Source organism: Pungitius pungitius, chromosome 16 (assembly GCF_949316345.1).
Source record: "Pungitius pungitius chromosome 16, fPunPun2.1, whole genome shotgun sequence".
Taxonomy (NCBI): Eukaryota; Metazoa; Chordata; class Actinopteri; order Perciformes; family Gasterosteidae; genus Pungitius; species Pungitius pungitius.
Window position 1 is genome coordinate 7,712,152 of NC_084915.1, and position 22,865 is coordinate 7,735,016.

The 22,865-nt window shown below is 41.7% G+C and overlaps 1 protein-coding gene across 1 annotated transcript; it reads left to right on the forward strand.

Annotated features, from left to right (window-relative positions):
- The first annotated feature begins 1,595 nt into the window (after positions 1 to 1,595).
- LOC119215142 (protocadherin alpha-C2-like) lies at positions 1,596 to 21,490 on the forward strand. Its single transcript, XM_037467022.2, has 4 exons — positions 1,596 to 4,434; positions 6,569 to 6,627; positions 9,146 to 9,231; positions 17,481 to 21,490. Exons 1-4 carry the CDS (start codon positions 1,894 to 1,896, stop codon positions 17,786 to 17,788), a joined length of 2,994 nt encoding a protein of 997 aa, XP_037322919.1. The 5' UTR covers positions 1,596 to 1,893; the 3' UTR covers positions 17,789 to 21,490.
- The last annotated feature ends 1,375 nt before the right edge of the window (positions 21,491 to 22,865 follow it).

Here is a 22,865-nt window from a genome sequence, read left to right on the forward strand (position 1 = left end):
GGTCTTGGAGGAGAGAATGTACCGAGTTCGGGTCGGGTCTTCTTGGAAGAATACTGGTCGTGATCACCATGTGTTTATGTTATGTTGTTTTATGAAGTGTCAAGAGTTTAGCCCTAGCAAGATGTATTTTAAGACGCTGAAATTACGTGTCACTCATTTATCTTTCATCGGTGATTGGCTAAACTGCTTCTTAGACCCGCCTCTTTGGGACCTGGCCCAAGCCCAGCTGAGAATGTGGAGAGGACGTGCAGGAAAAGCATTTGGGCAGAAATCTTAATTTACAAATATTATTACTGGAAATATTCCACATTTAAAAACACAGGTAGACACATATTGACTATTTGTAAAATGTATTAATATTTTTTTAATTAAAAAAAATTATAATTTTTGGAGGGGGCTCAAGGTGGGGCCACGCCCCATGGCACTCTAGGGACTAGCCGCCACTGTGACTGTATATTCAACACTCATCTTTCCATATAATATATATATATATATATATATATATATATATATATATATATATATATATATATATATATATATATATATCCTGTGTTTCTATTCGGGATATGTTCCATAAAGAAGAAAGGAGACCTCTGCATTATGGGGACCACCACGGGCATCAAATACGATTATGTGACCTGACAGTCTGAGGTCTACTGACAGTGATCCATCTGGAGGGAAGGCTGTGATTGTCAGTGCAATGCTTTCGGTCTTCTGAGCCTTGCCCAAATGCTCGCCATGCGGTAAGGCTGCGCTGCAGAACCGCTACCGGCAAAATTAACCTTCACTCTGACTCCAGGACAGACAAAGGAAGACAAACATAAGCCAACCCCCACGCATGTGTCCATGCATGCGACGACGATTTTGTCACGTATATCTTCCATTTTAGGTGGTGTTGAAAATTCTGCAGGCTGCCTGACTTTGCCTCTATGATCAACAGTGAGTCAGATACATGTAAGACTTTTAGATTAAATTGTTAAGCTAAATCCTTGTGATTTATTTAGTATTTCTCACCATAAATGTTCAGCCATGTGTTGAACCGCGACTCAGATGTCAGGAACGCACAGGGAATAGACATCTCATGCATGTGTATTGCTACTATGTGCCAGCCATTCTAAATTATGAATGTACCTTAATGTGTTGGTCACTTATTAGCTCCCAAGCCCGACACCGAGATCGCAATGGAGCGATGAAAGGAGAGAAAATGGGTGTGGATTGAATAGGAAAGCTGCGCCACAGCGGAGAGGGTAAAGCTGGAGCCCGAGAGCGCGCTGGGGTGGGATACTCCCACCCTCCCATGGTCAAGACAGCTGTATTCAGTTACATAGTTTCCGGTTACGGTTTTCAAAATAAATGCAATACAGCTCAAAAGGAATGCCGTACAAGATACTATGAGTAACGATTTGAGTAAGACTTTTCATAAGCTGTCACCCTCAGCAATGTATTAAAGCACCTGACTTAACGCAATTGAAGGGATTTCCAGTGTGATGCCTCCTGCACACGAATATTATTTTCTCCACTCTTGTAGAGCCGAGTGAAATGAAAAAGGGGCCCGTTTCGATAGTTTTGTTCTGAAGGAAACGCACATCCTTTCCGGTTCGATTGGGCCAAATTTCCGCGGTCTTGACAGATCTCACAGCTCCGGCGGCAGAGAAACACACCCGTCAGCAGCGCGCATTGGAGACAAAAAAAGCGTATCACGGACAAAGGAAATATGGGTGCGCTGGAGAGGATCCACCACGGCCGGGTAACACAATGGATGCGCCGCGTGTGTTTTATTTGCCGGGAGACCAATTAGCCCACCTTAATGAGGTGCTGGGATGCAAGATACTGCAAGCTAAAAAGGCGGAGGGGTGCGTTTAATCCGTCTGCGGATCCTGTGAGCTTGCAATGGCTGTCGCGGGAATATATAAGTGGATAGGGAATGATGTGCCTTTTTATTTTATGATATTTTCCTTATGTTGTGGCCTTTCGTTTGGACAATTGCGATATTCGATTACGGAAGAACTAGAAAATGGGGCACTGGTCGGCGATCTGGCGCAGGACTTGGGGCTGGATATTCGGAAGCTCGCCACTCGAAAAATTAGGATAACCTCCAACAGCGGTAAACGCTATGTGATTGTCAACCCTAAAAATGGGAAACTTCTTGTCAATGAAAGGATCGACAGGGAGTCACTGTGCGATGCGTCCAGCACCTGCCTCATCAATTTGGAGTTGATGGTCGAGAACCCCAGTGAGGTGCACCACGTCGAGGTGGAGATTGTGGACGCCAATGATAATGCGCCGCAGTTCCCCAGTGATGAGTATCAAGTGGAAATCACAGAATCAGCTTTACCGGGGTCTCGTTACCCAATTGAAAATGCTCAAGACCCAGACATTGGGTCCAATTCAGTTCGTATGTATCAGCTTAGCACAAACGACCATTTTGCGCTGGTGTCTAACAAACCCTCTCTAAACACAAAGCACATCGAGCTTGTGCTTAAAAAGCCCGTTGATCGTGAACAGACGCCTTACCACCAATTCATTCTAAGTGCTGTGGATGGTGGGACACCAGAGAAAACAGGCACAGCCAAAATCAATATCCGGGTTTTGGACTCGAATGACAATGTCCCGAAGTTCGACAGCTCCGTCTACAAGGTGAAACTCTTGGAGAACTCGCCCAAAGACACACTGGTGATTAAACTGAATGCGACTGATCCAGATGAGGGCACAAATGGAGAGGTGTATTACTCTTTCAGCAGCTACACTCCTGAGAGAGTGAGGCAGATGTTCAGCATGGACACTAACACAGGAGAAATAAGAGTGAGGAGCAATGTTGACTATGAAGAGACCAACTCCTACGAGATGTACATTCAGGCAATGGACAAGGGCCCCGGAGCGGTGGCGGCACACTGCAAGGTGGTGGTAGAGGTAGTGGATGTGAACGACAACGTTCCTCAGATTGTGCTCTCATCTCTGTCCAGCCCTGTGAGGGAGGACGCCCGCGCAGACACAGTGGTGGCCCTCATTAGCGTCACTGATCGAGACTCTGGCGCTAACAAGCAGGTGAGCTTGGAGATCCCAGCAGGCCTTCCTTTCAAGATCAAGTCATTCAGAAATTACTACACTCTGGTTACCTCAGCTTTCCTGGACCGTGAGACCACCGATGCCTACAACGTCACTCTGAGTGCCACCGACGGAGGAAACCCTCCCCTTTCCTCACAGAAAACCATACAGGTGGATGTGGCAGATGTTAATGACAACCCGCCGCGATTTGAACAAACTTCGTATACCGTCTACGTGACTGAGAACAATGCCCCTGGGGCCTCTTTGTGTACTGTGAAGGCACAGGACGCAGATATCAAAGAGAATGCCCGCATCACCTACACAGTGCTCAACGACAACAACCATGGCATCCCTGTCACCTCCTATGTGTCTGTGAAGGCCGAAACAGGTGAGGCTTATGCCCTGCGAGCCTTTGACTATGAGTCACTGAGAGAGTTTCACTTCCAGGTCAAAGCCCAAGATGGGGGCATTCCTCCACTCAGCCGCGTTGCCACTGTCTACATCTACATAATGGATCAGAATGACCACGCACCACTGATAGTTAGCCCCCCTGGCAACGGCACGCGCTCCTTAGAGACGGTACAAAAGAACGCAGAGCCTGGCGCCATGGTGACCAAAGTGGTGGCTTACGATGCCGACGCTGGTCCGAATGCCTGGCTGGTGTACGTGCTCGAGACAGCCACTGACCTGGACTTGTTCAAGGTGCACCAGCACACAGGTGAGATCAGGACCACTCGGAGGATCCTGGAGGACAACTCCACCTCTTTTGCTCTCACCGTTTTAGTGAAGGACCATGGGCAGCCCAGTCTCTCTTCCACGGCCACCATCAACGTGGCTGTAATGGAGGTGCCCCCCAAAGTGGCGCCTGACCCCAAGCGCATCATCCGACCGCACAGCACGCTTCTTTTCTCCAACGTAACCCTCTACTTGATTGTGGCTTTGAGTGCCACCACCTTTGTTTTCCTCGTCACGGTGGTGGTGCTGGCCATAGTCCGCTGCCATGCCTACTGCACCCAACCTGGATCCTGCTCCCCGTGCTGCGTGTCACAGAAGCCCCCCCCCGATGGTGGGAGCAGCAGCGTGAGTGCCGGCGGAGTAGGCGTCGGCCCACCCGGAGCACAGCCCAATAGCAATGTGATGCTGCGTAGAGACCTTAAAGTGGAGCCTCACTACATCGAAGTGCGTGGGAATGGCTCCCTAACAAAGACGTATTGCTACAAGACCTGCCTAACAGCCACCTCCGGCAGTGACACGTTCATGTTCTACAACACAGGGCGTCCCATCAGCGGCACCTGGGGCAGCGGTGCCGACCGCTTCTTCACCAGTGGAAGCGGATTTGTACGCAGACTGAGTATGCCCGATGCCTCCATGCAGCTCTGCCCAGAGGTGAGTTGTTCATTTTTTCTACGCATACCTTTGACCGTATAACTGGAAGGTCATGAATCATTGAATTTACAAATTTTGATTAAGCTCCGAACAGTGTAAGACCCTTTTTTAAGTACATTCTTAAGATGACTTTTTGTTAAGGTTTTTAGAACACAATGTGTCATCATCTTTATCAATGTCATTGAGTTGCTGCGGGGTTACAATGTTCCTGCACGTCAAGTTCAATCTCTTGCAACAAATCGATTGCTTCCTCGCAAGCCTCATTCTCTTTGTTCAGGTCCCACTTGTACTGTGCTGTCGCTCAGCCTAGCCCAGCACTCCCACTGCATTAGTGTCAGGCCTGATGCTTTTCAGGGTCCTGTGCACTTTTCTGATGACTCAGAGATTTGCGTTTTGGTTTGAGGTTGTCATCACATCTACTCTAAGAACAGGTCATGTAGTCTTCGCTACTGGCTTATTCTCTGTGCAAAATGGGTTTGACTTGTGTGTATGTGTGAGTAAAACTGTAATGCTAAATCCGTTGGGGTTAATTGACTCCATTAAAGTCCCTGCAGGACAACTTGCTGTTTCCTCTGACCAAGAGAGAGATATGCATTTACTTTATGCCATTTTATTTTCTTTATTTTAAAGGCTGCCTTACTTATGGACATTTTTTCTCTATTTAAGATTTGATTTGAGAATTATTCTTCCTGCTTGGCCACACCTAAAATACTATTTATATACAGGTAACATTTACTTTACTGTTGAATCATTCACGAATCGTTTAGCTCTCAAAGTGTTAACATGTATTAGTTGTGTACATAATGATAGATTTTTTGTAGACATGTTTTGCTTTTTATGCCATTGAAGTTAGAGATATTAGTGATTCAAATATTGGAATGATATTATTTTAACTTTAATTTAAATTTTCTAAGGTTCTCTGGGTGCATCTTAATTATCAAGTGTTGAAGGAGAAAATCTCTGTGTAGCAGAGTAAATTATATTAACCTCCAGCCTGTGTTCCTCAGCCCTGCAAATTCAATTCAATCAAAGAGGCTGTATCTACCAGCAGAAAAAACCTCCTTCTGAAAAAAATGTGGAACTTAATGTGCCATCTTTACGTAGGACACTTGCTACTGCCTGAGCAGGTTTGTCTCTTAAACACAGATTTTCTTGAGGTCCAGGGCTACAAACCTACATGAGGCTGAGGGAGCATCCATGCAGATGTTCACAAGCATTTCATACAGTCGATGTGCACCGTCATTAAGTAATGAGTAGGCATAATCAGGCATAATAAATGGCCATGAAAGATTGGCTCATTAAAATATGTGTTTCCTCCCAACCCGACTTATGTAGTTCTTTGATTTTAAAGGTGTAATCATCAGCAGAATTAGGCCATCATCAAAGGCAAACAAATGGGAGTCAAGTCCAATAGTCCAAAAAATATGCACCCTGATCGAATAAATCACAAAGAAGATGGAATAAAATGAAATCAGTTTGTAAAAGACAATCATCTGTAAAATAGTATTGAAGATTTTTTCCACACATTGCATTAATTGATTCACCTTAGCAATACATCATGAGTACACAAAAGGCCATTACTTTTTGCCAAGAATCTACCTATAGGAGGCGGTTGCCCTGGCGATTATGGCTGTGGCCTATTGGGTTTTTAGAACTGCTGGGAGTTGAATGCACTCAGTCCGGGTTCATCAGGAGCAGACAAATATTCACAGTTCCTCACTAACATGTAAACATCGTTCTGTTTAAATATCACAGCACTCAGGGAGAAGATATAACTCCCCGAGCTCTCACATTCATAGAGCCATGGAGTGAGAGACTGTCCAAAACTGGTCAATATGGCGCTTAGTCACAGGCTTTTTTAAAGTCCTTCTGTGTCTGAGTGGATATCAATATGAATGCGTGATGTGTGTGTGTGTATGTGTGTGTGCATGAGTGTGTGCGAGCAATGGGGGACGTGGCTGCAGTGTTCCTATCACATCCGGAGCTGGGATGTGTATCATGATTAATTGATGAGGGCATGGCCCTGCCTGTGCGCTGCACTGTTTGAGCACAAACTAAACTCTCTCTTCCCTCCTGTCTCTCTCTCCCTCTTCTCCCCCACCCTGCCCTCTCTCTTCACCTCTCGCTCGCTTAGCCAAAAGCCCCGAATGCTGACTGGCGTTATTCTGCCTCTTTGAGGGCGGGGATGCAGAGGTAAGCACTTTACATCTTTAATTCTATTGCAACTTGTGATCATCTCAAAACAGTCACACACCGTCTACCCCCCAGTCTCATTACAATCTGGGGCACAGTCAAACAACCCTTGGGGTCTGCGTTGTAGGCATCAAATTTCGTGCAGATATGTGCACTCCACAATGACTTAACTAATGAACCTATTAAGGAATACTGCAAAATATGCAGATCTGTGCATGCCACAATCAGAAATGGACAATTAAATGTCCCCGACCCTCAGTTTGAACTTCAATCACCATCCTCTTCGTTTAGCAGATGCCTTGTAGAGCTCCCATCAGTAGATGCTCAGCACTCCTCCTCTGCAGTGTAATACTATATAGGTCATCTACATTCTGAGCGTCACTTCCCCCCAGATACAGTCTTTAAGTAGGAAGCATGAAGGACAAATGAGCTGACTATGACCTTTCTCAGATTAACAGATGCACACATGCATCAGTGTCTGCATGTGCAACTGCCCCACATGTATGCATCTATACTCAATATTTTTGTTCTCAAGTCCAGACAGCAGAGGACATTTTGGACAGTAGTCCTAATTGTTAATTCGGCGGCATGCACTCTGATTTTCCATTTTATGGATTCATACGCATTATTGTTCAACCAAATCCTAATTATGTAAGGATTTAAAGATCTTATTTTCATTCACTCCCTACTGATATATGCATATCAAAGAATACTGAAATTAAGAGGATCTCTCAATTGGAATAAAATGGTAGTTTTATTTTTTTCTGTGTCTGAAAAAAAACTACATTCAAAACTACATTCAAATACATAATGAAGTGTTTTGCTAATTTGACATGGGGACAGCTGGAACATCAGAGACTAAGGAGTTTCACCTCCACAAGTCTGACTTTTTATAATTTTATGCCAACAAAACTCTTCCGCTGTGTGTAAGTTTGATTTATTTGGGTATTAGTGTCGATTTCTACGGCATGGAGAGTATCATAATGTGCATCATGTCATCAAGTCACTGTAACGTGACATGGATTAACATAAATCATCATTGCAATTTGCCGCTGCCATCTCTTAACAGGCAGTGCCTGTAACACGCGTAGACACGGAGAGGCTCATAGCAACGCTTAACCCTAACACACGCATGCTGTAACAAACTATACACACACAGTGTCTTGCACCAACTTTACTGACCCACATTCCTAATGCAGTCAGTCACGGTAGAAAACCTACATTATCTGTGTCATGTTCTCACACATTAGACTAGCACCTTTGCCTTTGGAAAACCTTAAAAACCTACTCTGCGGTAATCCGTATTAGTATTTCACAGTTTGAGGTAGATGCTGGCTGTGCTGCATTGCAGAGGCCCCAGTCAGGGTAGGTCCTCCTAAAGAGTATAAGCTCTATCTTCATTATAAATGTATGGGGAGAAATATCTTGCAGGTTGCAAAACTGCACTCTTGCACTGAACTTTGTGTATTTATTACAGCATTACTTTCAAAGGAATAGAAAATAGGCTAATTTATTTTCTTGCCGGGAGCTAAATTGGAAGATACATTCCCTTCTTACATCTGTTTTCTAAATATGAAGCTACAGCTACCAGCCAGTTATTATAACTTGGCTGTCTTATTGGGCAAGGTGCACATCCTAATATATGGTATTATTAGGATGTTGATTTTAGCCGATTTACCATTATCATGAATAAGCCCTAATTTACACTCTTTTAATGCTTGTCATTTATACAGTAATGTAAAATGCTGAATCTGATGTGGCACACCCATATTAAAACTATCAGTGTGCTGCAGGATCCCCTGCAAAGTCAAAAGAAACTTTTTCCCAAAAGTATACCCTCTGGGTTTCCACATCTTGTGAAAAACCATTGAATGAAAAGAACATCTAAAACTTTGCTTTCATAACAAATCCTGAGAGTCTATGTTACACTTGTGGTGTGAATTTTTAATAACTTTCATTTGGGAGTAAGGAGTGTCCTACTTTTGATTCACATAATTATTACAATTTAAAAATGTAATAAGATCGGCTGGAAATACTTAAATATACATTAAATATGTTATGTTTCCCAATTGAATATGTAATAAGTTACAAAGCTAGTAGAAAATGTTTAGATTTCAAGCAGTTGCAAGAATAAGTAGGAAGAATAAAACAGCACTCATGCCACAATAAAGTCAGGTGGATAAATGTCAAATATTGATGATATGAGTATAAGTTCAATGTTATTATCACCAGTGAAACACACACAATACACTAAACTTACTGTAGGGGAACTTTAAAAAATATTCTTCTGCACAGTCATATGCTTAACCACACTGTTAAACTAGTCCCTTTTCAACAATATCTATTCATACATTTTTTACTTTATAATTATTTTTTCTGTTGTACTACAGTTACATTTTCAAAACCATCTATACTCCTGATTAACGTCTAAACTTTAAGTTGTTGAATAAAGACAATGTTTGGTTCACAGGCTGAGTCTGTGTCTCGCTGCGATTGTTGATTGTTTTCTCCCTCTTAGTTCGGTCCACATGGAGGAGTCCTCAGTGATGCAAGGAGCCCAGGGGATGTTGGTCCAGAACTGGCCCACTGTGTCAAGCGCTGCAGGTGAGTAGAAGTCTAGCAGTCTGGGTAGCAGGAGAAAGCACTGAGCACTCTCGGCTTCTTGTAAATGGTGACAGAAAACGGATACTAGTGAAATGTAAATCATTTTTCCATTTTATGTCTCCATTCGATTCACAAGGCAACTGATCAAGGTTAAGTTGATCTGGCTTTCAAATGTACAATAAAGGATAGGTTTTGAAAGATATTTTTATAATAGGTAGGCTTCAACTTCAGGCTATTTGTTGAATAATACAGTGGGTGAAATAAGTATTGAACACATCACCATTTTTCTCAGTAAATATATTTCCAAAGGAGCTATTGACATGACATTTTCACCAGATGTTGGTAACAACCCAAGTAAAACAAAGAAGTTCAGAAATAGTTATGTGTAATAATGTGAAATGACACAGGGAAAAAGTATTGAACACGCTTACTGATATTTATTCAATACTTTGTACAAAAGCCTTTGTTGGTAATGACAGCTTCAAGACGCCTCCTGTCTGGAGAAACTAGTCTCATGTGTTTCTCTGGTGTGATTTTGGCCCAGTCTTCCACACAAACAGTCTTCAAATCTTGAAGGTTCCGTGGGCCTCTTCTATGAATCTTGATCTTCAGTTCCTTCCATAGATTTTCAATGGGATTTAAGTCAGGTGATTGGCTGGGTCATTCTAGCAGCTTTATTTTCTTTCCTTGGCTGTGTGTTTGGGATCATTGTCTTGCTGAAATGTCCACCCTCACCCGCATCTTCATCATCCTGGTAGATGGCAGTAGATTTCTGTCAAGAATGTCTCTGTAATTTGCCAAATTATCCTTCAACTATGTGAAGTTTGGCAGTACCATTTACTGAAAAGCAGCCCCACACCATGATGTTCCCACCTCCAACCTTCACTGTTGGTACGGTGTTTTTAGGGTGATGTGCAGTGCCAAACATGGTGTGTATTATGGCATCCAAACAGTTCAATTGTGCTCTCATCTGACCACACTACATTCTCCCACTATTTCACTGGCTTTTCCAAATGTTGTGCAGCACACTTTAAACGAGCTTCAACATGTTTTGTGTGGTGTGGTGAGCGTGCATACAGGCCATGGAGTGCATTACTTACGGTTTTCTTTGAGACAACAGTACCTGCTAATTGCAGGTCTTTTTGAAGCTCTCCACAAGTGGTCCTTGGCTCTTGGACAACTCTTCAGATTACTCTTTTCACTCCTCTGTCAGAAATATTGGTCGAAACAATTTTATGGTGAAATGATTGTCTTTCCACTTCCGTATTATGGCCCCAACAGAGCTCACTGGAACATTCAGAAGCTTAGAAATGCACATATAACCAATGCCATCATTGTGTTTTGCAACAATTAGGTTGCAAAGGTCTTGAGACAGCTCTTTGCTTTTACCCATCATGGGATGTGTCTTGTGTGACACCTTGGCAATGAGACCTTTTTGTAGGCCATCAGTTGGGACTGAACCAGCTGATATTAATTTGCACTGACAAGAGTCTGGATTGCTTTTTAATTACTGATAGTTTTCAGCTGTTGTCTTGGCTTTCCAGACCTTTTTGCACCTCCCTTTCTTCATGTGTTCAATACTTTTTCCCTGTGTCATTTCACATTATTGCACATAACTTTATTTCTGAACTTCTTTGTTTTGGTTTGGTGTTCAGAACCCGCTGTATGCATCTCAGATTTAGACTTCTAGTAGCATGGTTGTGTGTGCCAAAAACATAATGGGTGGAAGACTAGCAAGAGTTTTGTTTTCCTTGTCGCTGCACTCGTGCCTGTTATTCCCATTTGATGAAGCTAACCGCTGGCGGGTAAAGGCAATCAACCCTGGGGTTCATTCAGATAGTATAATTGTGAAGCTATTTTATACAGTTTACATGAGAAAAATACATAGTTAAATAATTAGACGGATCAATCATTTCCTGGGGCACATTAAGAACTACCTTGTTAGCTACATAAGAAAGTGTTTATGGCAATAGTTAACAAGGTGACTATAAATGTTTTTTGGATGATGTGTACTCTAAACTCTGTACTAGTGTCATACAATACAAATTGCAATTAAGATTTAGAGATAATTTGACATTTCTCTTGCTTTGCTTGTAATTTGGTTAAATTAAAACCCAAATCTTTCAGAACAAAAGTGAATGTTCATTAAAAGTTGTTTCTAAATAAGCACAGTTAACCGTAAACTTAAAAAGAGGATTGCCTACCAGCACTTCGAACTACGTAACTCAATCTCTAATCAACATCTTGTATCGTTGTATAGATTGTATTGAATACTTTGAATTTATGAAGCTGAATTCTTGTTTTTATTTTGGTTCAGATATGTTAAACTGCGGCTTTGACACAAATTCTCGAGGAATATCGACATGATCTTGAATGCCAGTGCGATGTTCATGCAGGGCTTAGCTGAGGTGCCAAAAGCCTGCGGCCCTTTATGCAGAGCCACAGATAAACAACAGTGTCCTCCCATGAAAGCAGCCGGCATCATGGAGAGCTACAGACTGAAAAGAGAAACCAAATAAGAAATGAGTTGTTCTGAGTGGGTGGCACCATTTAAAATGTTTGGCATGTCGAGCAACATAAGTGTAAATAGAAGTGGCCTCAGATATAAGCTGTGCTTCACAGAGACATTAGCTCTGAGCTTCTGACAAACAGCTTTTGAAACTCTTGAAATTTTGAAAGACGGGAACATTGTGAGCTGTTCCATTCTTTCTTCTTTTATTCACTGATATTCTGTCTAGCTACAGGAATTAGAACACACAATAGGTAGAGACGACGGGTGAAGGGAAACATTACTGCCAATCCCTCCGTGAGTCGATTACAGAATACGTCCTACTGTCTTTGCTGCAGAGACATTTGTGAATGTCTTTTAGAGCAGATAAGAAGCTGTCTCTCTGGTTAGGTAAAGGCTAAAAAAATATTATCTTTAATAAACAGCATACTGCAGACATTGCAGGGGCGTATTGTTCCAAAAGGAAATTTTTTGTTCGGCATAGACATGTGCTGGATTGCAGGTTGATCCTCTTTACTATGCAACAAGCCTATTTTTGTGATACATTTTCATGTCTGCAGTTATTATCATCCTGATGAAGTTGTCTGATATGCTGTGATGCATACAAATGACCCGTGGCGCAGATGAGGTGACATTTGTCTCATGCCAGAGGGGTTCGAAAGCCTAGTATCAGTACTAAGACAGTGCCGCGAAAAAAAGAGATATCTACTAACATTAAAAGCAATTTTGGAGAGCAAGAGCAGAGGAGACTTACAGGGGGATGAAAAAAAATAATGCGAGGTGTGTGGGGGGATGGAGAAAGAGAAAGGTTAAGAGGATTGGCAGGTTCCTGCAGTAGTGTTGTTGCTAGGGAACGCCATGTGACCTGTTGCCTGGCAACACGGTCTAACTGAGAGATTGCTGCAGCAGCCGCACCCTCCATGAGCAGAGTGGGCGAGGGCAGTTTCCATGGCAACCGGTCGTATCTCTGAATAGAAGATTTAGTCAGAAAAAAAAGGAAGAAGGACTAGAGAGCAGAAAAGGGACCAGCATTTGGCAAAGGCAGGTATTAGGAAGAAAAAGAGGGCATGGAGTAATTTACAGGACAAATTGTAGGGAAGAATGGTTTAGGTTTAGTTGTCATATGCAGAATACATGAGATGCAAAGCTATAATTAAACAAGCACTACCCGACTGTCAGATGTTGTGCATGTGCCATAAACCACACTAGGGATTAATTTTAGATGGAACTAGAAAGGAAATAATAGCCTATTTTAAATGTAGGACATCTGGTGAGATGAAATGAGACTTCAAATAACAGGTTTCATGGCAACCTCCTCATAAGGAGCTGTACTGACCTGCTTACTAGCAGTTACACCATAATATGTTTGCTGTGAAACAGGAGTATTTCAGATTAAGTTCTAATTAACAATGTCAGGGTTTTGGATTTGTCACAGCCAGTGCAGAGAGCCGTGGGATGTCCCAAGACGCAGAGACAATATTCACTTGATTAGACGCTACAAAAGCCACTTGACATTTTAGCTCAGTTGGTCATCCGTGGGGACTTACACTGCTCTAGACCCATCAGGTGTACGTAAGCCAGACACTGAACAATTTCCTCCACCGTAAATATAGTGCAGCTTTGCTACTGGTGCAGCAATCAGGTTTAATTACAGCTGACTTTTTAAAAATGAATTCTACCGAGATGAATTGTCCAATTCAATGAATAGGTTTCAGCCTACCAGTAAGGCTCTGTCCATTAGATCCCCCTAAAACGAAACGGAAAAGTTACGGGACAATTTTCTATTAAATGTCAAATTAACTTTAATTTTTCTGCGGAGGATTAATCATAAATTATCAGTGACCTCCTGACCTTTTCTCTACAGTACCTCCATCAGGCTTGGTCTGTCGAGATTTACTGGGATGAACTTCTTACATTTACAATTTACATTTAGATGACACTTATACCCAAAATGACTTGCAATAAGTGCATTCAACCAAGATGCTACAACAAGTACAATTTCTTCAAGCAGGCTTAACTATAAAATGCCATCTTAAGTGCTAATTTAATGCTATGTACTGTAATAATGAAATGCAGTGGCGGCTTTTTTTTTGGCAGGGCCAGCCAATCAGTTCATGTAAACATCCCAGTATTATTCAATCCAAAAAAGGGTATCAAACACGCATTATTACTTTGCAGTTAAATACTTAACATTTATTCCAACAGTTTAACGTAATAAGGACATAAAACAATTCAGTATATCAATGAATATATATATTCAGAAAATGATATAACTACCATATCATATATAGGGGCGACTGTGGGGGAGGGGGGAGCACGGTTGTCCTCCAATCAGAGGGTTGGTGGTTCGGCTAACCTTCATGTCGATGTGTCCTTGGGCAAGACACTTAACCCCAGCATTGCTCCTGTAGCCGCGACTACACTGTGTGAATGTTAGTTACTGATGGGCAGGTGCCACTGTGTATGGTAGGTCCTGTCATCAGTGTATGAATGGGTGTGAATGGGTGAATGATGTCATGTAGTGTTAAAGTGCTTTGAGTGGTCGAAAGACTAGAAAAGCACTGTACAGTCCATTTACCCTATCATAACTATTATAATATCATATAATACATATATTATATTAAAGGAATATATTACAATATAAACATATTTACATAAAATCTATTAGAAGATGTATATGTATATATTGAGATGCACCTAGTTTTGTTGGGAAATCACCCAATCAGTGTGTTGAGGAAAGACCAACTCAAAACTTCACGCAATTAATTATGTAGATAAAATTTTCCTGTTTTGATCCACGTCCTGTTTCTGTGTCCTTACCGCAGTCCTGTGTGCGTCGCAGATGGATAGCGATGTTAACTTTTAACACGACGACATCATGCGCGCGGTGCACAGATATGCGGCGTTAGCACATAGCTAACTAGTTAGCTAAAGATCCCAGATGAGCGGCTTCCCTTTCACGCCGGTCCGTTGTCGGATTGTGAGGCCAGGCTCAAGACGAGAGCGCAGCGTAGGGCGGCGATGGGCAAGCCCAAATCTCAATGTCATTTTGGACGCTAGAATTATAATGTCACTCTTTAACTTTATCAGTGATTGGGCCCATTGACATGCAGACAAACGGAGGGGACGTGCAGGAAAAGCATACATTTTGTGCAGATATATTCATTTTTAAATATTTTCGGGTATATAATTCACGTTTCAAAAACACAAATATCGACTATTTGTATTTTTAATATAATAAACAACAAGAAAATGTTTTTTTAATTTCGCTGCTGATGGTGGGGCCACGCCCCATTGCTCTTTATGGACCAGCCGCCACTGATGAAATATAAAATAAGGACAAAAAACATTTGTCATCGCTTGTCACCCATCACTTAAAGACTATTCAAATGCCAAATTCAACTTCCTGTAAATAGTAGCATCAGGTAAATTGGAGGTGCATTGTGTACAGCAATGCTATGCACTGAATTACTGGCTCAATAAAATGTGCCCAGGGGCCTGGAATTTTCTTTTTTATTCACACTTTTCAAGAGGGGGGTCAATTCATAGCGGGTGGACACATTTACTCACAGGCTGTCTCCTTCAGTTCATTTAAAGCATGTCCTCCTCCCCACGGGAAGCCATCTTCTCTTTCCTAACCATTGATTGTTGGAATTGGCTTTATTTAAAATACTAGATCCTCTTGCTGGGTTTAATACCCAGATTAAATACAGACAGACCATACCATCAAATATCATAATCCTCAGAAGCAGACTAGAATTACAGTATTACGGCACTAACTCCACTAATGGTACGATAAACTGATAACATCTGACACTGTATAATCATTAAATAAGCTAAATTACGTAGGCCAATTTGCAGTTGGCTAGTTAGTATTTAAATATTGTGTAACATGAGACCAAATTGTAAAAGGAAAACAAACAGCAACAGAGCCAGTAAATCTGGATCTGAAAAGCAGCCACCAGTTGAAATTGTGGTTAATGTAATACTTCTATTTTTTTAGTAAAGAGACCAAAACATCTTGTGTGTTTGTTCCTGTCACATTATCTGACCTCATGTGCTACATTCCAAACCTCAATGATTTCCAATTAATATGCGTTCAATTTTAAATGTGTCACTGACAATGACATGTAATAGCACTTTGTAAAAAGGTTTCCAGTGCTACTATTGAGCGACGTGGTAGTGTTCATCACATCTGCTCTTAATACAGTCTACCATCATCATTTATTCTCATGCTCGACGAGCTCATTTGAAGGGACCCACTGTCCGTGCATGGACAGTGTGCATTCACTAAATAGTGTACTTCCCAAAGGGACAGTGGTTTGAAACCATTTTAGCGCTCTAGCAAAGTCATATATAGCCTACAAAGGAAAAGCAAAATGAATCTTTTTGCAAGAGCCCGCGTTTGATCTAAATACAATCCCGACGGAAAGTAGGTCAGTAGAGAGGGAACTGGTGTGGGCCTGACTGAGAGCACCGTGTCTGCGAAACCCGCCCACCCCCATCTCCCTCACTGCCGCTCTCTCTCTCTCTCACCCTCTACCCTCATCTCATCCTCTTTCTTCTCTTCCGAGCATCTTTAACCTTTTGACCTTAACTGCTTAGTCTAATTTTTTGCATTGCATGATTCTTTTTTTTATGTATAATTGCTTTGTCAGATTTTCTCGCTTTCTTTTTATCTGTCGCATCCATAAATGGGCACTAAAGGTTGAATATCTGTCTCTGGCCTCCAATGAGATTAAGCTGCTACCATCATCTAAATCCAAATCCAAATAACACTGCCAAGTCAAACATCTCTTGGTTAAAGGTTACCATCCTCCAGCATTCCCTCCTGTGGCTCTCGGCTCAGTTGCCGACCTGAAAATACCCTCTCCCTGCGGCTATCGCTCCATTGTCAGGCCGGTGCTCTGCACGCTTTTGCTTGATTTTGATTATTCCCTACATGTCACATTTTATGAACATCTCAAAGACCAAATAATAAAGTCTAGAACGATGCACAACATGTTTATAGGGGTCAAATGTTTTGTTCAGCTTTGTTGTCCCTGTTTTGTTCATATGCCTATTTCTGTGTATTGACATTGAGATCAACCAAATACAGAGGTGAATAACGGTTAAGTATTTCTGAATGCAGTAGGAGTATAACATAAAAAATAAACCATATTGGCATATTGATAATCTTTTCCCTTCAGATGATATTTCATTTCGTAACAAATTTCTTGAAATCTCTGGCAATATACAGAAACATTTTTCCCAAACAACTCAGTCACATTGACAATGTTACTTAATCAATCCCCTAAGGACTTCAGAAATATCAAAATGTGTTTATTGACATGTGCAAATACTAATGAAACAATTAAATTAAATTTCAAGGTCAAATTTCGAGGCTGTGTGCACTTATTTGACTATTAAAGCTAATTATTTTTTTAGATTAGATGGTCCCGCTCGTCCCACTTGCCATCATTCAATAACAAATAGTGTAAAGAGCTTGTATTGTAGCAATACTTGTAGGGATTGCTCATTTCTGGGGAGATTGGCTTTCTTGTAGAAAGTCTTGGATGTTAAATATGGAGCTGTAACCAGCAGCTAATTAACAAGAATGTTTCTTTAGTTTGTACAATAGACATTGATGGATTCCCCCAGTAAGGGAATAAGCCTACTTTTCTCTACATTGAACTGTTCCGTTAACGAAGCAGATGGGATGAAGGTATTTGATGTGATTCTTTTCATCCCGCCTTCGTAGATGGAGATGGCGGTGAACTTTCACCCCCAGTGGGCGCTGGAGTCGACAGCAACAGCTGGCACTTCAGGTACGGCGCCGCCGGGCAGGGATATTGCCCTCCTCAGCCCCTGAAGCCCGGAGAGATCCCCCCCGAAGCCTTCATCATCCCCGGATCCCCAGCCATCATTTCTATTCGCCATGACGCCGGCCCCGTGGACGACAAAGGTGACTTCATAAGTTTCGGCAAGAAGGAGGATGCCAAGAAGAAGAAAAAGAAGAAGAAGGACAAGAAGGACAAGAAGGGAAAAGATGACGGGGGGGACGATTAGAGGAGAATGGGTGACTTGAAAACAGAGCTACCAACAAACTACCATCCCTATTACAGTCAGAAAAAGAAAAGAAAAGCAAGACGTATGCTGTAGAACCAAGGGAGCTTCCTTTCACCATATTTGCATTGACATTGTACAGTGGCCAAACCCTCATAAGACGAGGCCTGGCACCCCCGCACCATGCAAACATGCTAAACGGATGTTCTCTTGTTCTTGCCTCATTTGGCCCATAACTTCCAGGCCTGTAAAAAGGTTAACAAATGATCGTAGTGGGCAGGCCTCATCCAAACATTGGAACAACTTAAAACCGAAAAAGGGTTGTATTGGATACGATCAGCCTTTCTGTGATTTGCTGACACCCTTTCCTCCAGTTTGTATTGTCAAAAACAAAAACACCAGACAAGGTGTAGTATTTGTATCTGACCATTGTCAGCTGAGGCTGCCTGTGTTGGCATCTCTGTCTTTATGCAGCCCACTCGTCCTTTTTGGCTCACCTAGTCACAGGTGAAGTGGAAGCCAAACTTAATAAAATGAAACAGAGGCTTTTTTCAGTAGTTATGGCGGCCTTGTAGAAATTCAGAAAATGTGGTCTTTTGTAAAAAAAAATATATCATAAAAAAGGAGAAAATAACAGCGTACAGTATATGTACCGTAAAATTAGCACCTTCAAGAGAACGAGGTGGCTGAGCCGCACAGGACCACACTCAAAATGAGAGCTCTGTTTCAGTGTGACACAGCACATTGGGGAGGCGGAGGACCTGGACGGGGTTGCACCAACTATGCGCAAGTTTATTCCCAGGTTAGTGTATAGGGTATTGGCAGAATTGCTAGTTAATTTGCAATTTGCAAGTGGCTATATATGTACCGTGGGTGGCAAGGGGGGAGTTCCATGGCTGTAACTAGTTATAACATTAGCTAGTTAGAAAAAGCATTGTCTTGCTGATGGGTTTGTCAACCCCATGGATTATCAGTTGACCGGATTGGAATAAAAATGACGTAAATTGGTAAATATAATTCATATTTGACTTTTAAAGGACAATATTAGTTTTTGCATGTTTAAGTTCATTCTCTACAAATCTACAGTTTGTACGTCACTGCTCCTATTTTCCAAAGCAGGTCATGTGTCTCGGCAGGCAGCCATTGTTAGCACAAAACTAAAGTAGCCGAGACTTCACTGTTAGAAAGCTTGATGAATTATTATCAGTCAACCAAGTATAAAAATTCCAATCTTGAATGTGAATTGGAACCAGATTCTGTTTGAAAGAAGACACAAATGGGAATATGGTGGTGTGTGATTTGTAGAAAATGGGCATAAACATCCCAAGTAGGCAATATAGTCCTTTAGGTTGCAAAATGGTATTGAATTACTAAAGAAAAAAAAAACACACTGTGTGTTAAAAAAAAATCCTGCTATACTGTTAGTAAGTGCAACTATGTAACTTGGTATTTTTTGCACCTGCGCTTATTTGCTTTATTGCTTGCTTAAGTATTTAGTTGTTACTTAAGGTTACGTTGTAACAGATTTTTGTGGTGCTACCGCTTGTGTTTTAGCAATGCGTGGATATGGATCAGCGGTTGCTTGGGATATAACTGGGGAACCTACGTGCAGCTGATGTAACCGGCCCCCCCGACACTGCCTCTTCTCTTTGAGTATGGCACAAGTCAACAGGGTCTTAATCCCACTGTGTTTCAGCACACCCAGTCTGACACACACACACACTCTATTGTACACAAACACGTACTATTCTCTCACACACACACACATACATACAAAACATACCAACACACACACACACATATAGATATACTAAACAAATAAGCGCCCCTTTCTGGAAGCTCTAGGCCAGTACCGTCCTTAAAATGGGAGTGGATTATACGGCTGGGACGCAGGAACGTTACGTGTCGCTTCATTTCTGTTCAAGCCTGATCCCTCTACTTCTGTCTTTGAATGTTAAGTGGTTGTTCTTTAAGCCCTGCACCACTGGCTCGACTGCTTCAGTGCTCTTAGGACTTTGCTTGCCCCGCTGCCCGTTGTCCTCCCTCTACTCCCGTTTCCTCGGATCAACGCGGTTGGGCGACATCTTTTAAGTCATTCTCCTGCAACAAACTGTGCTGTCGTTAACAAGGTGGCGTTTGTGCGTTTGGATATTTACGCTGAGAATGCACGCAGGCATATAACACGCAAACCGCGCACTGGGTCGTTCGGGTTCAACTTCGGTTGAGCTGAGAACGCTTCAGCCAGAGTGTCTCCTCGCATAGCTCACTGTCGACGGCTCTAACATCTCTCGCGTGTCGCATTCTAAGGGCCTCTGACAAGTCAGCTAAATCTGAGATCATGCTCTAGTGGAGAAAAGGAGACAAGATGGAGGGGCAAATGGAGAGTCGTTGCAGTGTAATGTGCGGATGCAACGGAGAAGATGAACAACAGCAGAGTTGGGCAGGTCTTTAGTCTTTTGCCTGAGTGAACTCAGGGTGGGGCCAAAACTACTCACAAAGTAAGTCCACAGCGGTTAAGCAGCTGAGAAAGGAGGTCGGCGTGGGGTCGAGATGAGGTGATGATTGCAGCCAGCAAGCAAAGATCGACACAAGTCAATAATCACAGCTCGCAAACACCTGACAAATTGACTTCATTACTGCACACAGATATCAGAGAAAATGCTCCTGGGACGCATTGTACGGGAGAAATGTACACGTTGCCGTGACCCAACTGTGAACTGTGTGAAGCGATTACTCGACATTGTAAAGCCCAGGCGTAGCAGGAGAGTCTCTGGAGCAGTAGATGTTGGAACGGCGTCAACATGCTCAATATTGTTGTAAAATGTCACCTCTGTATTGCTTTTTTTAATGTCATAAATCGTCTTACCAGAACCAGTGAGGTTATGTAGGTGCTGCTATCATGCTCGATCCATCCCATGCACACTTGTCTTTTCCTCCTGCCCCGTCCTTCAGGTGTACTTCTGTGCTGTCAGATCACCAATTGGCTGTTTGCATGTTATAAGCAAAGGAAACAGATACTATATAGATACTATATATACATATATGATATGTTTTTCCACTAACAGATTACATATGCATCTGATACACGCTCTCAAAGACAATAGACACACATGGAAAGTTCCACACTCATTCTCACACTGATACATACACCCACATACGCTATTGCAAACAGTAATTTGTGGAAAAACTTAAGAAGAATCACATTTTCTATTCTGTCGAGAATAAATTTAATCTTCTAGATATACATAATGCTATTGTGTTATGAGATGAGATGATTTGTTTCTGTTTTTACTCCTATCATTTTTAATGATATGAAAATCAATCCCTAAAGTCCTGTTAATCTTTAAAAAGATTATCAAACAAACACCATTGTGAAGTCAAATATTTAACTCACCCTCCATATCTATTCCTTGAAAAAAAACAACAAAAAAAACAACAACAAATAGATAAAATGATGTAAAAAAAAAATCAAGTTGATGTATTCTCTGCTTGTGTATAGTGAATGTTCCTCAGTCGCTGGGCGTGGCAGTGAGTGGCGCAAACACACCAGTCGACTGTGACAGTGCAGATCTGTTAATAACTTTTTTGTACACCTGCTTATCATTGTATAGGTGATAATAGTGATTCTTATGATTTCAGCCATCTGGTAATGTGTTTTGTTAGTAAGTCACCAATAAAGTCTTTCTTAAATATCTTAAAATCTGAGCTGTGTTTTATACTTGATTTCTTTTTTTGTGTGTGGCTTCCTGTCTGCAGCTTTCCATAATTCTGTGTGTTTAACTCCTCATATTCCGTAAGTATATGGAATAATTAAATGCAATAAATGAGAGGCAGAATTCGGATAACAGCATTATTTAGGGAGAACCTGACCATTCTACTGGTAATGAAACTCAAGTGGATGAGAGAATGTAACCTTTATTCTCACCACATTGTTCATATTGTAAGACACCATCATGATTTTTGGATATTGTGAAAATATAACCACATTATAATATGTGTCATCCTAAAGGGACTTTTTGAGTCCATCCCATCAAACAAACGTTGTTCCTCAAAATCTCCTCAAAACCTGAAAATTTGTCCTGTCCAATGGAACTCAATCAAACCCCTTCACACTTAAACTCCATCAAGTCTCAAACATCTGTGTTCTTTGGCAGGAGCAAACACTGTCTGAACACATTTGAAACCTGTTCAATTTACCAAATAAAAATCAGTGTGAGATTGCCCCAATGGAAAAGATGATCTTCTAAGTTGCTGCTGTGACTGAGAAAAGCCGTGCAACAAAACATCATTACAATAATCTGAAGGTGAGCCACATATCAGCACATGTTGAAAGGGATCCGAAGGTACAGGTGAACGTGCCGAACGTGACCTTTTTCTCCATTTGAATGTTTTTACTGTTGTCTAGGAAGAGGGGCTCGGTTGGCGCCATCTGTCTGTGGACTGGACAAAGCGGCCTTCCTCCTCCAGGAAGACATCTGTCGAGCAACACTGACACCTACTGATAAATGACGAGATCGGCAGCAAACCCACATTTTAAGTAGTCAGTTAGAGGAAAGAAGCATAACTTGTTATTGTTGTGTGTGTAAGAATAAATGGCAACAATGAGCCACAGGTGAGCTCTGCTTTCGTATAGGTTTGGGTTAAACAACCTTTCATATGTTATATTGCTCCTAGTGTTAAAAATGTAATGAACCGATAAACATATTGCACGTTTGTTATTAAAAAACTATTGTCCAGTATTAACTTAATAGTGTTGGCAAAAATATCTCAAACTCCAAATTCCTAATTTACTAAAAAGCTTATTTAAAGTTATCTGTTGATTTGCACCTTATTTTTTTCAAAGCTTTAAATAAATCATCTTCCTTCATTCAGCTCTTACATCCCAGCAACATTGAAAACATGTATTCATCTGGACAGTGACTATGTCAACACACTGGTTAATTCCCTTCTTACTACAATTTATGTTTATTAAACCTGATGTTATCCTGCAAGCGTTCCAGCTTTGAGAAAGAAAAAAGAATAAGAAAACTCCATATCTCTCCAGAAATCATGACAGTTACTCCAAAAGTGAGTTGAGAAT